Consider the following 14,456-nt stretch of genomic DNA (forward strand, 5'->3'; position numbering starts at 1 on the left):
GTAATGACCAGACCTCAAACAAAGGCTTCCGCCACGAGGGCTTTTATTTTGTATCTTGTATCCGGGAACTTAGTCGCTCCAGTGAGCAGAAGTGGGCATAGCAAACGGGTTGCGGAGCTGGCAAATACCTCTGTCGTTAACTGGTGATACAGTGTTCTAAAACACTGAAGGACCCTCCGGAATTGGACACATATGGACCCCAATCGGATTATACAGGCTCTTAAAGGAACTATCGACCCGAATTTAAGAATATCCGCTGAGAATGAACTTAACCAGGTCTGTGAGAGTGGTGTACACTTCGCTTTGTTTATGTGGGTTTGAGACGAGTGGGTGGCAAACGGGCCGTTTATGGCTTCGTACTGAAACCGGTGTTTATGTTTATGGAAGGCCGTGTGTTTGTCAACAAGGCCTCTGCAACACACACTGAACAATGTACCTCACTTCATAACCGTCATTGCTACTGAGATAGGAGTTCCCTGGCACAACACACAGCGGACACATATATGTGGACAGCTAATATCGTCATACTGGAGACTGTTTATACGCTACATATGTGAACTTTAAAGTTTTTTTTAAAGCTGCTTCAAGAATTATGCAGTTATTCGGGTTAAAAACAGAAGGCTATCTGCAGCTTGTTGCCATTCGAAGATGTACTTCTGTATTTGATGAAAACTAGCTACGCAACCAATGTTCTACCTTGAATTAAAATTTCCACCTGGGCCATAGAAGCTGCCGCAACAAACCCGTCTTTAAGCCGCGCCAAAACGAGTACTTTAATGGATAAGTGCCTATGAGGGCTGTGTGAGGTCTCTCAAAAAATGGTCATCTGCTAGCATAGCACTCGGAACCCTGCTTTGAGTGGCTGTGACGTCGTGTCAATGGAGCTGCTCGTTCGGCAGAGTCAGGATAGTTAGTATTCCGTTTGTGCAGTGGCAACAAAGTAAAGACAGCCGTCGCGTCACATTTCTTTGTGAAGTACGACAGGACTGATTAGACGTTGTAAATTTTGCTGTCTAAATCTGTGCTGTCACTAATATTTAGGGGCTAAAGAAGGGGTTAAAGGTTATACAACCTAGTAATCTTCCCTCACAAAATAGCTCAGAGAACCATATTACCCCTCAGTAATATGTGATGATGTCAGGCTTCTACATAACCCGAAAAAACTGACATGTTAGCTAAGACTAGCTGTTGTACAAATTAATTTGTGTAGTGCAACTTGGTTTTAATACAAAAAGAGGAATTGTTGTACTGTTATTAATTTATCATTTATCAGTGTAAATATTATATGTTACATATTGGTTGTTATATTACTGCCCCGGGGCTTCGGTGTTTTGAGTGGACAATTTAATTACCACTTATTGTAAATCCAAATCTTGTGTTTTTTTTAAATAATTTATGACATTTGACTATTTCTTTAGTTGGAATATTTGGTAGCACTGTCCTCTAATGATCAATGGTAAATAATTTCCTTGGTAAAGCCTTTATAACACGAGTCAAACTCAAGGCCCGCAAGCCAAATGTGACCCGCCAGGTTATTTGGTGTGGCCCTGAAGGAGCTTAAAAATTGCTAAATGGCTTTTTCAAAGGTCCATGGTGCTTCAGGGCTAAATTTCAACTACAACAGTGCATTTTTTGACGATGAGAGATATGTGAGCAGATATCTGCTTGGTATGTTCAGGGACAAGCAGCATCACCACAACAACAGCAAAACCTGACTCATCCACTGTAGTTCTGAACTGAGATCTCTGTTTGTTGTCCGATGTTTGTAAAGTTTGATTTGAATGTGAATTTCTTAACCTGATAAATTTAATGTTTTTTGACACAGAGCAGTGTATAATATTTGTAGTCTGAATAAATAATAAATTGCAGAAACAACCATCCCTTCAAGAGCAACTGCATTGCTAATGTGGCCCCTGGTAAAATCGAGTTTGACACCCCTTCACACTGTACCCAACAAAAGCTGTGTGTTTACATAGTGACACCATTTATTACTGACTATATATTAAAAAATACATTTACATTTTGTTGGACTTCATTTTAAAAATTGTTCTAAATTTCAATTTCACTTTTTTGTACCTTTACAGTCCTACAAGATCATCAACTTCGCACCCACTCTGCTTCAGATCATCGTGTCAGAGCAGGTGGAGTTTCCTGTTCGTCAGGCAGGTAAGCGTAACTGTTGCATCATTTTTACTCATTATTATGTAGTATCTGCATCTTCATTATCTGTGCATTTTTATCGGACCTTGTGGCTGTTGTGGTTGTCTCCGTAGCTGCCATATACCTGAAGAACATGGTAAGTCAGTATTGGCAGGACAGAGAGCCGTCTCTAGGAGAAGTTGTCTTTCCCTTCAACATCCATGAGAATGATCGTCAGCAGATCAGAGATAACATCGTGGAGGCCATCATCCGCTGTCCTGAGTCAATACGGTACTTTCCCTATCCCCAAATCCTCGATGGCTGCACTGAACTGATCAGCTGCATTCTCTGTCCTGTTCAACGTAGCTAATGAATCTTTCTCTGTTGTCCCTAGTGCCCAGCTCACCATGTGTCTGCGAGCAATTATCAAACATGACTTTCCTGGCCGCTGGACGACCATTGTGGACAAAATCAGCATGTACTTGCAGACTTCAAACAGCAGCAGCTGGTACGGAAGTCTGATGGCTCTGTACCAGATGGTGAAAACCTATGAGTGAGTAACCACTGTCTTTTCTTCTGCTACTACTAAGTGCTCTAAATATTAAGGATCGCTTGATCCCATTTTCAGGATCAGTGTCGGAACAAAATTGGTCGAGGATTGAACCTCAGCTTAACTTTGTGCGGCATGACGTAAACAGGGACACTATCACATCATGTATGAAAACATGACGTCAGCGACTTCTAGAAGGCTTATTCCTTAGGGCTCAACAGATGTCATTTTATTTGACGACAAATTTAGACGCCGTTCTCTGACCATAAATAATCGTTCTATCTTTGTGGGGCAGTTGTTTGTGGTCGAGCTTTCATGTCCAGTATTATATGCAGCTGTCTCCCATCCAAAAGCACAAAAGTTTATTATTGAGTTGTCGGAGTTTTTGGCAGATGTCTTTACACAGGTGACATTTAAGACACTTGTTACAAACCCATCCAACCTAAAAAAAAGTTCGCTTTATTGCACTTATTTATAGCGCTGTAATCTCCCAGTCGACTGGTTGATTTATTGGTTGATACGTTCTGGCTCGGCCAAATTCTGATTGGTCGATTTTTGTGTTTTTAAAATATATGTTTAAACCATATTCCCACCTTGTGCTCTTCAGATACAGAAAGGTTGATGAGAGGGAGCCCCTGCTGGCAGCCATGCAGATTTTCCTGCCAAGGATTCAGCAGCTAATCAGCCAGCTGTTGGCCGACGCTACCATTTTCTCTGTCCTTATCCAGAAACAGATCCTGAAGATCTTTCACGCTCTTGTTCAGGTACAGTTTTTCTTCCACGTCCTTAAATCTAAAGTGCAGGAGGTAGACGTTGACATTTTGTCACGACTCTGACCATATGTGTCCAGTGTTGATGTGTTAGATAAAGTACTGATGTGAAAGTTTGGAACTCTTTACTATCAATGAATTGACCCCTTATATACCTGTAAAATGCATCCTAAAGGATCCAGACTGGAGGTCTGGGGGCCCGATGTGGCCCGCTAAATGATTTAATATGGCCTGCAGCAGCATTTCATAAAGCCCATGCAACTGAGTTTCTTAACTTGATAAATTAAAAGGTTTTTTCAATCACACAGCGCAATCAACAATATTTTTTACCTGGAATAAAATCACAATGCGTAATCAACAATATTTTTTACCTGGAATAAATATTTGCAGAAACATTTATTAATCCGTTAAGGGAAATGTATTTCGTTGGATTGACTTCCACAGTTGAGATAAGAACAGGAATGTCATTGTTGCTCTGCAGTACTCGCTGCCGCTCCAGCTGATCAATAACGTGGTGATGACACAGTGGATGGAAATCTTCCGGGCTATTATGGATCAAGACGTCCCTGCTGTAAGACACACATTGTTGACTCATAACAAATGTAAAGCAAATGTTTAATGTGTATGTTTATTATTAATATGCCCTAATGAGAACACTCTTTATACGAGGTAAACATGATGTTTCATTTTACACAAGTGGCACTGAGAAAGATCGTATTTAAATAAAAGTAAAAAAAAACAATACCGATTACGATTCTTACCTATAAAACATAAATAAGCTAATATCGGCCGATATTATCGCACATCCCTAATTTTTGTGACAGGTTTGATATACAGAAATAAGTGCTGTTTAAAAAAAAATTAGACAATGTTACTAAGAAAGTTAATGAAAAAGTGTGTGTGCGCGCTCTCTTATGCGTGTGTGTTAGGAGACATTGGAGGTTGATGAGGACGACCGTCCTGAGCTGGCATGGTGGAAGTGTAAGAAGTGGTCGCTGCGCATAATCACCAGACTGTTTGAGCGGTGAGTGGAGTTTCCTTTACGTAGTACCAAGGCTGATTTTAAGGAGTACGTTCAAATATATATATATTTTTTTCTATATATCCAGTTATGGTAGTCCTGGCAATGTGTCAAAGGAGTACAGTGACTTCGCAGACTTCTTCCTGAGAACATATGCAGTAGGCATTCAACAGGTAAGTGTATGAGATGTCTTGTTATTTCTTTGGCTTTTCTGTTTGTTAAAAAAAACTGAAATGTGTGTGCGTGTGTGTAGGTTCTGCTAAAAGTGTTGGATCAGCATCGACAGAAGCAGTACGTCACACCTCGTGTCTTGCAGCAGTGTCTCAACTACCTCAACCAGGGCCTGTCACACTCCCTGACGTGGAAACAGATGAAGCCACACATGCGGGTACGTCGGACAGAAAACATCTTAATTGCTTGAGTCTATAACAATTTAATTATGTTTGTCCTTTTTCCAAAGTTTGCATGTTGTAATTTTGCATGTTACTTTGCCTGCCGTATGGTAAGTATATAGTCGTTAATATGCTATCACAATATTTGGGCCACGATAGCAATATCACTATACAGCCATTCCGCGATAATATTGATATATTACGATAAATTTTATCCACGATACGTCAAAATATCAGTGTCACTGACAACATTCAGAATTTATTGCCTGCACGTAATCCATTTCACATGAATTACAAAATATTGTCAATCAATTTCATATCAATATGGATATGTAGAAAGAAGCAGCATCCAGATTCCTGCATTCACTAATGTTTCCACCTCTCCTGCAGCACGTAAACCCCTTCTCTCCTCATTCATGCTAAGCGCCATCATGTGGAGGCTTGAAAAAGTGCAGCAGATTTTCATGAGAGAACACTGCTTTACTTCTTGACCATATGTAGGCTCTGTGTCTTGCAGACCATTTGCCAGGAAGTCATCTTCCCTCTCATGTGTTACAAAGACGAGGATGAGAAGCTGTGGCAGGAAGACCCCTATGAATACATCCGCATGAAGTTCAGTAAGTATTAAAGTTAAACGCAATTCCTAAAATGACTGAGATCGGAGTATTCATTTGATACAATAAAACTGTTGTGGGAATGTTGTAAATGATTGACAATTTCATGATGTGATTTGTGTTTGTAAGATCTCTATGATGACCAGGCCCTTCCTGCCACTGCTGCTCAGAACCTTTTGTGTAAAGCTGCCCGTAAACGGAAAGAGGTGAGTAGCGTTTTACAGACAAATATTTTAAAACTAACTAACTGTTTGGAACGGTCAAAAATTAGAAATGTATAGGTAATGAGGACAAAGTTTGTATGTGTGCATTCATAAAGCAGTGCACGCTGTAACATGTAGTTGTCATGGCAACAGTAAATAAAATGACAACACAGCTAGAGCACTAGAGAACTGCAGTACTTTTCCTCTTCGGCACACCAAACATGTAAAGCTGAATTTTCTGCATTAAAGTACTTCATTTGTTTTAGCTGAAATGGATTTATTTCTGGGCAGGTTCTTCCTCATATGATGGAGTTCTGCCACCAAATACTGATGGACCCTTCTACTGACCCCCAGAAAAAGGACGGAGCCTTACACTGCATCGGTGCTCTGAGTGAGCTGCTATTAAAGGTACGCGCATCTAGTGGTAAACTACAGCAATGTGTGTGTTTTACAGTTGGTAAATAATGCTATGCCTAAATGCCAGAACATTCTTTTCGACAGCTACGATAATTGTCGTTTGTTTGTGGTATTTCAGAAGCGGGCGTACAGAGAGCAGATGGAGCTCATGCTGCAAAACTACGTCTTCCCTTTGCTTAACTCTTCATCCGGTTACCTAAGAGCCAGGGTAGGCTAACTTCCTGTACTGCTTCACCTAAATGAAGGCCTGTGTATTTTTGTTCTGTCAAAATCACAATTAATTTGTTCATTATGATCTGGACTCGTTGCTATAGCACATAATGAACAGCAGATGGGATCCTCAGTGGCTTTCTTTTAAAATAACTCAAACATTCAAGAAACACATTTACTGTGTTAACAAAAAAATGGTAACACGAGTAAATAAAAATGAACAAAAAAGTGTACAAATTGAAGCATAAATAAGTAAATATATATAGAAATTAGTAGGGATGTCCACTTAATTAAAAGCCGACTGAATATTGCTGAAATTCTGTCCCCTAGCAGGTGTCACTTAACCACCAGGCCACCACTGCCCCACTAGATAGCAATATTGGAATGAGAAATTAAGTGTTTGAACAATATCGGCATATATATGTGTGTGTATATATATATATATATATATATGTATACACACGTGTAGTTGTAGATACTGTGAGTGTTAACCTTCTGTCCTCTGCTGTGTCCTGTCAGTCATGCTGGGTGCTCCACTGCTTCAGTCCGCTGTGCTTCCGAGACGAGCTGATTTTAAGGAACGCCGTTGAACTGGTGAAGCAAGACCTCATCGATGACAAACAGATGCCAGTCAAGGTGGAGGCTGCCATTGCTCTGCAAACGTTGGTCAGCAACCAAGAACAAGGTCTGTGGTTACAGTACATGGGTGGCTCCGCCGCTGCTTTACACCAAAAACGGGCTGTAGCTGCTACAAAAACTGCACCACTATTTCACTCTGGGTTTTTTCTGGATTTGTGTCATGCTTTATTTCATTATTAAAGAGAACAAATAATTATATTGTAACTCAATTTGATACTCAAAATTGGTCAAAATTTAAGGGTTGAACTTTGAACGACGAAAAAAAACCATCTACAGCCCACTGATCCCACACCTAAGACCAAATATTCAACGTAACTTTGTGCGACACGCCGTAAACAGAACACTAATGGTTCCGTTTGTGTTTGTGTTTGTTCGTAGCCAAACTGTACATCAAGCCGTACATCCGACCAGTTATGCAGGAGCTGCTGCACATCGTGAAAGAGACGGAGAACGACGATTTGACAAATGTCATTCAGAAAATGATTTGCGAGTACAACCAGGAGGTGGCAGCCATTGCTGTGGACATGACACAGAATCTGGTAAGAACGAGACACATTGATTTTTTTTTTATCAATAACAGGCCTGAAATAAATGTCCATACTAACGTACAGTTACTGTGTGTGTGCACGGCAGGCTGAGATCTTCACCAAGGTCCTACAAAGTGAGGAGTACGAGGAGAATGAAGACAAGACTGTCATGGCTCTTGGCATTCTCAGCACCATAGACACCATTCTGACCGTCATGGAGGATCACAAAGAGGTCTCAGCCCCCGACACAGACACAAACACAAACGATGTCAGAAAAGAGCTAACTGTTCCCGACTGTTACCGTTTGTTCTATAAGCTGTTCTGTAATGACTCATTTCAGATAACTCAGCAGCTGGAAGGCATCTGTTTGCAGGTGATTGGCCTGGTCCTGCAGAAGCCTATTATAGGTATGGCAGGTGTGTGCGCAGCTTTTACACTGTATATCTTGCATCACAACATTCCGTGCTGGTGAAAATGGTGCACACGTTATGTTCGCTAATTCCACCATCCATCCACTTGTCTATTGCTCTAGTACAGATTGATTCAGATGTTCTTACATGCACACACTGAGGGAAACGTCCGGTCATAGGACTATAAGGTGCTCTGGAGTACAAGTCGCACCTGTGCCCTCTAGTGGCTGTCAGTGTTAAAATAACGAACATGTAAATTTTGACAAATTAACTTAATTAATTAACAATTGTTAATGATAAATCAAGAGATTCAAGATGTCCGTATTTGTCACATGTCACACGTACAAGTAGCTGAACTGTGAAATGCCAGTTTACTTGTGCAAGTGAGAAGAAAAAAAACAAGATAAAATATATAGTGTATTTTTATTTACACATTATAATGTGTAATTGTGTAATTGTGTAATGTGTTATTGTCTGGTCCGTTAGATTAATATGATTACATTGATATTGTTTGACAGCCTCGTATTCACTGTATTCATATACTGTACACAAGCACATTGTGACCCAAGACTGTTCTCATTCTGCAGTGATAAAGACACAGTTCACAGAAATGCTTAAACTAAACCTTATGTCTCTGTTTGTATATAAATGTTTGGAAATGCTGAGTTTTTATACAAATTAATTTTATACAGTATACTTTTTGCTGCAGAATTCTACGAGGAGATTCTCTCGCTAGCGTTCGGTCTCACCTGTCAGACCATTTCACCCCAGATGTGGCAGCTGCTAGGCATCCTGTATGAAGTTTTCCAGCAAGACTGCTTCGACTACTTCACAGGTACTTCACACCGGTCATGTGCGACACCGGATTTTTCGATACGATGCCAGTATTGATACTTTGTCACTTCTTCTTCCTGGTCTTCTCCCTTCTCTGATCTTTGGTTTTATTCTTGGTTAGCACCTTCAGACCACCACCATTCAACAGTCGAACGCAATACTTAGTGGAATAGTAACCCTTATTGGTGATGACCCTGTATGACCGGTAAAACTGTTAACAATATGAATCATGTTGTTGTCCCACAGATATGATGCCACTTCTGCACAACTATGTTACTGTGGACACAGCCATGTTCCTGTCCAACTCAAAGCACTTAGAGGTTATCTACAGCATGTGTAAAAAGGTTAGTACTCACCTGCAGCACACAGAGTCATACCGTCCAAACCAGCTGTCCCCCATTTATATATGTGTGTGTCTATATATATATATATACATATATTTACACAAGTATATTTACATAGATTTACATATATACATATGTGTAACTATAATAATCTAATATATATATATACATACATATAAAATATATATGTTTATATCTATATATATTTATATATCTATATATAATATCAGTATATAAATATATATATTTCTGTTTTTTATATATTTTTAGTTTAATATATTTTTATATATATGACTCTAATATATACAGACATACATATATAAATATATGTATGTTTGTATATATATATATATTGCATATATACATACACATTTTTATATATCTATATATATAATATCTATATAGTACATAAATATATATTTTATTTTTAGTTTTCTTATTGGTGAAAAGTTTTTGTTTTTTTTTGTGTAGTGTGTCAGGCTGTATTTCAGTTTTGCTGTAAAATCAAACCTCACCCTCAACTTGCAGGTGCTGACGACAGATGCCGGGGAGGACGCAGAGTGTCATGCTGCCAAACTGCTGGAGGTCATAATACTGCAGTGTCGGGGTCAGGGCATCGACCAGGTCAGAGAACCAACCCTGTAAGGGTGTGTGATTAAATAAGTGCCAAGAATTTGAACAAGTAACAATGTTTGGCAACAGTTCAAAGGATATTGATAATTAATCAGCATCCACAAAGGTTAAATCCTGCAAACTCTCCCTAAATGTCCATAAATATGTAAATATTTTTGGCCTTGAAGCTTGTTCTGACGTTCCTGTGAGTCAACAAAGAAGTGACCTGTCCTTTTTTCCCTCTCTTCGTTCTGCTGTAGTGCATTCCTCTGTTTATGGAGGCGGTGCTGGAGCGTCTGATGAGGGGTGTGAAGTCCAGTGAGCTAAGAACCATGTGTCTACAGGTGGTCATCGCTGCTCTCTACTACAACCCAGCACTGCTTATACACACTCTGGACAACATGCACTTTTCACACAACCCACAACCCATCACGGCCCACTTTATCAACCAGTGGATGATTGATACAGAATTATTCATGGGGTGAGAATAATGGCTCCTTTCCTTTTTTGGACGTAAAGCATAGATGTTTTTGGCAATGTTTTTTTTTGTTGTTGAATACAAACAACTATGCAGAGGTGGAAATAGTACTGTAAAAAAAGTACTGTAATTTAGTAAAGTGGTTATTTACTTTGATTAAATTCTACTCAAGTAAACCCATCTAAGTAGTACCCATCTAAAAATCTACTCAAGTGAAAGTAAAAAAATACTTAATTTAAAATTTACTTTGAGTAAAAGTAACTTAGTTACTTTAAATTACTCGATGCAAAAATAGAAGAGTTATACATCCAATCTGCAGCTGGTTGTTTCTAATCAACAATTCCAATACAAGTGGCATATGTTGAGTATTCTACTCTAGCTTAATACTGCAAATTCAAGCCACTGAAGCTCAGAAGTTAAATCATTTTTTAAGTAAATGATTTCAATACATTACCATGTTTAGATTTGGTACATTATTCCTAATACTTGCTCTGTGAACTGAAATGTTGTGGTTGGTATTTTATGCCTGATTCGTGTCTCTGTCTATGGGCTGTCGTTTTGAGTCTCCTCTCATCCTACTTCTCTCTGACCCACTCCTCAGTCTCCATGATCGAAAAATGTGTATCATCGGACTTAGCGTGCTGATCGAGCTGCCCTGTCGCCCAGCGGTGCTGAACAACGTTGCTTCTCAGATCGTTCCTTCCGTCCTGCTCCTCTTCCTGGGCCTCAAACATCTGTATGCCTCCCGCCTTATTAACAAACCAAATCTGCTGCAGAATACAGGGCCTCAAGATGAAGACCAGAACGGTGAGAAAAGAGACAAAGTAGAAAGAAAAGAAGAAAATAAAACATGTGCTGGAACCTGAAGTTGCTGATTGACCCTACAAGCGAAGTTGCTGATTAACCCTACAAGAGATTCTAGAATATTTGGCAATCAATCAGTTTTTTATTACCGATATTTTCAACTTGAATGTGTGTCGTCGTCTGTGGTTGCAGAGGAGATTCCCAGTGATGAGGATGAGGTGAGCAGAAACCAAAACGCCATGCAGGGACAACAGTGCAGCACGCTGACAGGTCAAGGCAGTGAGGAGGACGATGAAGATGATGAGGACTACTGGGACGACGATTGTTTTGAGGGAACACCCCTAGAAGAGTACAGCACACCTCTGGACTATGACAACGGAGAGGACGAATATCAGTTCTTCACAGCCGCCCTGCTCAGTAAGTCCTGAAACTTTTTGGAAAGACAGCAGGTAGATGTGTGTGTTTGATACAGTTAGTGGAATTATTGTTGTGGAAAATTGTTCAATATGTTTTGTAAATGTATTAGGGATGTTTGATACCATTAGCCAACCGATATTAGCATAATAATGTAATATCTGTAGGAATATCGACTTCCTAAGATAATGAAAACCCGATAAGGCAATGTCTGGGTTTCGATAAATAATGTCTGTCCTAAAAATAGTTTGGGAGATGAACTGTGTACTGTATATGAAAGTGAAAGTCACTAGATGGCAGCATTGCAGCTCATTTTATTAATCTATTTAAATGATTAGGGGATTGTAGGAATAATGCTGGTGCCAGCCCTCTGATATCAACCGATCCGTAAAGGTTGCTATCGGAATCGGAAATTAAGTTGTAACGGTTGCTATCGGAATTGGAAAATAAGTGTTTGGACAATATCGGCATATAGGATATCGGCAAAAAGTTAACATCGGACATCCCTAAACTTATATTGCTGTATTCGTACTAATGCGTATAAAAACAAAGGGGAAACACTTATTGTTCGTACTAATGTGCATAAAAACAAAGGGGAAACACTTATTGTCCGGTCCGGCAACCAAAATGAGTTTGACACCCCTGATCTAGATCTTTATTTGCCCCTAGCGAAACAGGCATGATATTTCATCTTGTGTCCATTAGGGGTCCAGAACACTGATGCAGCCTGGTACCACAGTCTAACCAGTCCACTCAGTGATGAACAGAAGAAACAGCTGCAGGAGATCTATAGTATTTCACAGCAGAGGAGGAGCAACGCCACCAAAGGCCAGTGGTGAGTGAAATACTGTATGTTATGGGAGTAAAACTAAATCTCTTTACTTCAGGACCGTCTTGTCTAGCAGCTGTGCAGGCCTCAACCAGGGACATGTAGTCCTGCATCCAGCTTCTTCGGCCCTACTGACAGGGCAGCACAAAGTGCTCCTAGCCTCGACTTTTAGTCAATGTAGGAAATATAAGGCGTCATCAGTGCCCTACTATGCACACACATGCAAACTTCTGTTGGGGATAGAACCATTCATATTGCTAACTAAGCTAACCTAATTTTGCTAAGCAGTTTAGCTGCCCAGCTATTACACCAGCGCCGCATCCTTTGAGTTGTATTACTTTATCTTGATGACCTTACTTTTTCACTTGCTTTGATAAACTATGTGGGAGTCCTCCTAAAGTCTAGTTGCTACTGGAAGAAGATCGATATTTTCAGCTTCAGTTTGTCATGTCTTTTGTGTACTATTATTGTCTCCTTCAACTCAACTTCTTTTTATTAGTTACCAGACATTTCAGGCGGCCTCATTTCCATTTTAATCGACCCAACATGGGGCCACGACCCCAAGGTTAAAGAACACTGTGTGTTAAGTAGTGTCTAAACTTTGAATGCTGTTTTTCTACCAAATAAAGCAGCTAAATTCTCATTACAGATTGCACAACGGCAGGACTTCTCATCACAACAGGGGTGGAGAGGAGGAAGAAATGGTGAAATGGTGTGCTCTGACCTGAGCAGAAGGGAATAGCAGGAAAATCTGAAAGAGTTTATTCCAGATCAGAGGACTCTTTAAAGGATTCCACCTGAAACAAGTCTCTGGGACTTCTACCAGAGCCGTGTAGGCAACCTGGGGCTGGTGACAGGCAATGACGCTACATCAGTGTGATTCTAGTCGAGCCGTGTATTACGTCACAGCCCTTTTTTTTATGGTCTAATAACCAGGGCATAACTGTCAACACTTTTATTGTTGAAGTGTGTGCATTTCAGTTTTGTGGCATAGAACCTGGATTATTGATAGAAATCTTTGACCAACAGATGTTATTAATGTTCTTGTACAGTGTGTGTGTGTGTGTGTGTGTGTGAGAGAGAGAGAAACACAAAGTGTTAAACATGAACCTGTAAGTACATTTGTATGCTCATTAAGGCTATGTAATCAAAGACTTTTTAATTATGTCGTGAAAGGAAGGCGTCGGCGGAGAGGGGCGTCTGTCCCTGAGACCGTTTCGTACACAGACCTACATATGAGCAACAAGCGCACACGAATAAATGTGAAACAGGACAGATCAAGTAGAAGCACTGTTGTTTTTGTCAGTCTTTGGCTTCATCTTTGTAATAAAAACTTCAATATTTATTTATGTCCATATTTTTGCTACGTGCTTTTTGTTGCTGGTGTGTCTGTGTGTGGAGGGCTTATATAGGGGGTGTTATATATATATGTGTATATATATACGGTATATGTATAGACCTAAATTGGTCACAAGATGGCAGTGTTGTGTTTACACCTGCTGTTTTGTTCTTAATAGGACACCGTCTGTAGAACTGTTGCTGGGCGGAAGCGCTGAGCTGATTTAGTGTTTCCTTTACCTTCGTCAGGTAAGCGCTATAGCTGTAGGCCTTCATTAGCAGAGTTAAATATCTTTTACCAAACACGGTTAAAACGTTTTGTTTATATAAATATATATATATAAATAATGTAACTGATGGAGTTTTTTTTTGAGCCACTTCATAAAGTTTGGACGGTTTTCTAAGTTTGTTTAATATGTGCTTGTGAGTCGCGATATCGAACCGTTTAGCGTGTGTGTGTGTGGGTTGTTAATGTCCGCCATGTATATGGTTTAAGACTTGTGTAATTAGTGCACGTTGTTGTAAACACATTATTTTATACAGTATATACAAAACTATAAAGTATACACAAGGACATTATGTATAGTAATTGTTCATTATAAGTTAAACCTTCATTCTTATTGCATTTATCGCACTGCCAAGAAAAAGAACGTATCAGTCTGGTCAGGTTTTTCGCATAGGTATTTTTTATATAACATTTTATTTATATTCATACATATTTTTTGTATTTTTGACCAAAAAAAGAAGAAAAAAACTCGTTTAAGGACCACATTTGTCGAGCGTTTTCCCAGACATGTCGCTATTATCAACATAAAAATGATGGAGAATTAGACGTGCCTCTCAACTGCAGTGTTTTCATGTAACCACAAGATGGTGCCTCTATACAGCGAACACAGGAAACAATCAGGGAC

The 14,456-nt window shown here is 39.6% G+C and overlaps 1 protein-coding gene across 2 annotated transcripts; it reads left to right on the plus strand.

Moving 5' to 3' along the window:
- Window positions 1-13,562, plus strand: ipo8 (importin 8). 2 transcript variants are annotated; one of them, XM_008315243.3, is made up of 25 exons: window positions 1-276; window positions 2,085-2,166; window positions 2,274-2,430; window positions 2,534-2,692; window positions 3,297-3,453; window positions 3,941-4,030; window positions 4,389-4,483; window positions 4,569-4,653; window positions 4,734-4,868; window positions 5,390-5,489; window positions 5,616-5,692; window positions 5,981-6,097; window positions 6,225-6,314; window positions 6,836-7,001; window positions 7,334-7,494; window positions 7,589-7,714; window positions 7,823-7,898; window positions 8,602-8,727; window positions 8,973-9,070; window positions 9,599-9,694; window positions 9,943-10,163; window positions 10,762-10,967; window positions 11,157-11,381; window positions 12,084-12,213; window positions 12,857-13,562. In XM_008315243.3, coding segments are annotated over exons 1-25 (3,060 nt in total). In that variant the 5' UTR covers window positions 1-192; the 3' UTR covers window positions 12,858-13,562. The 2 variants fall into 2 exon arrangements, with proteins under 2 accessions (XP_008313465.1, XP_008313466.1); XM_008315244.3 differs by having other exon boundaries at window positions 2-276; window positions 7,823-7,889.
- The last annotated feature ends 894 nt before the right edge of the window (window positions 13,563-14,456 follow it).

This window comes from Cynoglossus semilaevis, chromosome 8 (genome assembly GCF_000523025.1).
Source record: "Cynoglossus semilaevis isolate Cse_v1.0 chromosome 8, Cse_v1.0, whole genome shotgun sequence".
NCBI classification, from domain to species: domain Eukaryota; kingdom Metazoa; phylum Chordata; class Actinopteri; order Pleuronectiformes; family Cynoglossidae; genus Cynoglossus; species Cynoglossus semilaevis.

Bases quoted from the DNA above. Each gene is read 5' to 3' on its own strand.
- ipo8 (XM_008315243.3), top strand. From the start codon at position 193: ATGGACCCCAATCGGATTATACAGGCTCTTAAAGGAACTATCGACCCG. The intron at 6,315-6,835 runs GTAGGCTAACTT...GTGTCCTGTCAG, and splicing joins CCGGTTACCTAAGAGCCAGG to TCATGCTGGGTGCTCCACTG. The intron at 10,968-11,156 runs GTGAGAAAAGAG...CTGTGGTTGCAG, and splicing joins TCAAGATGAAGACCAGAACG to AGGAGATTCCCAGTGATGAG.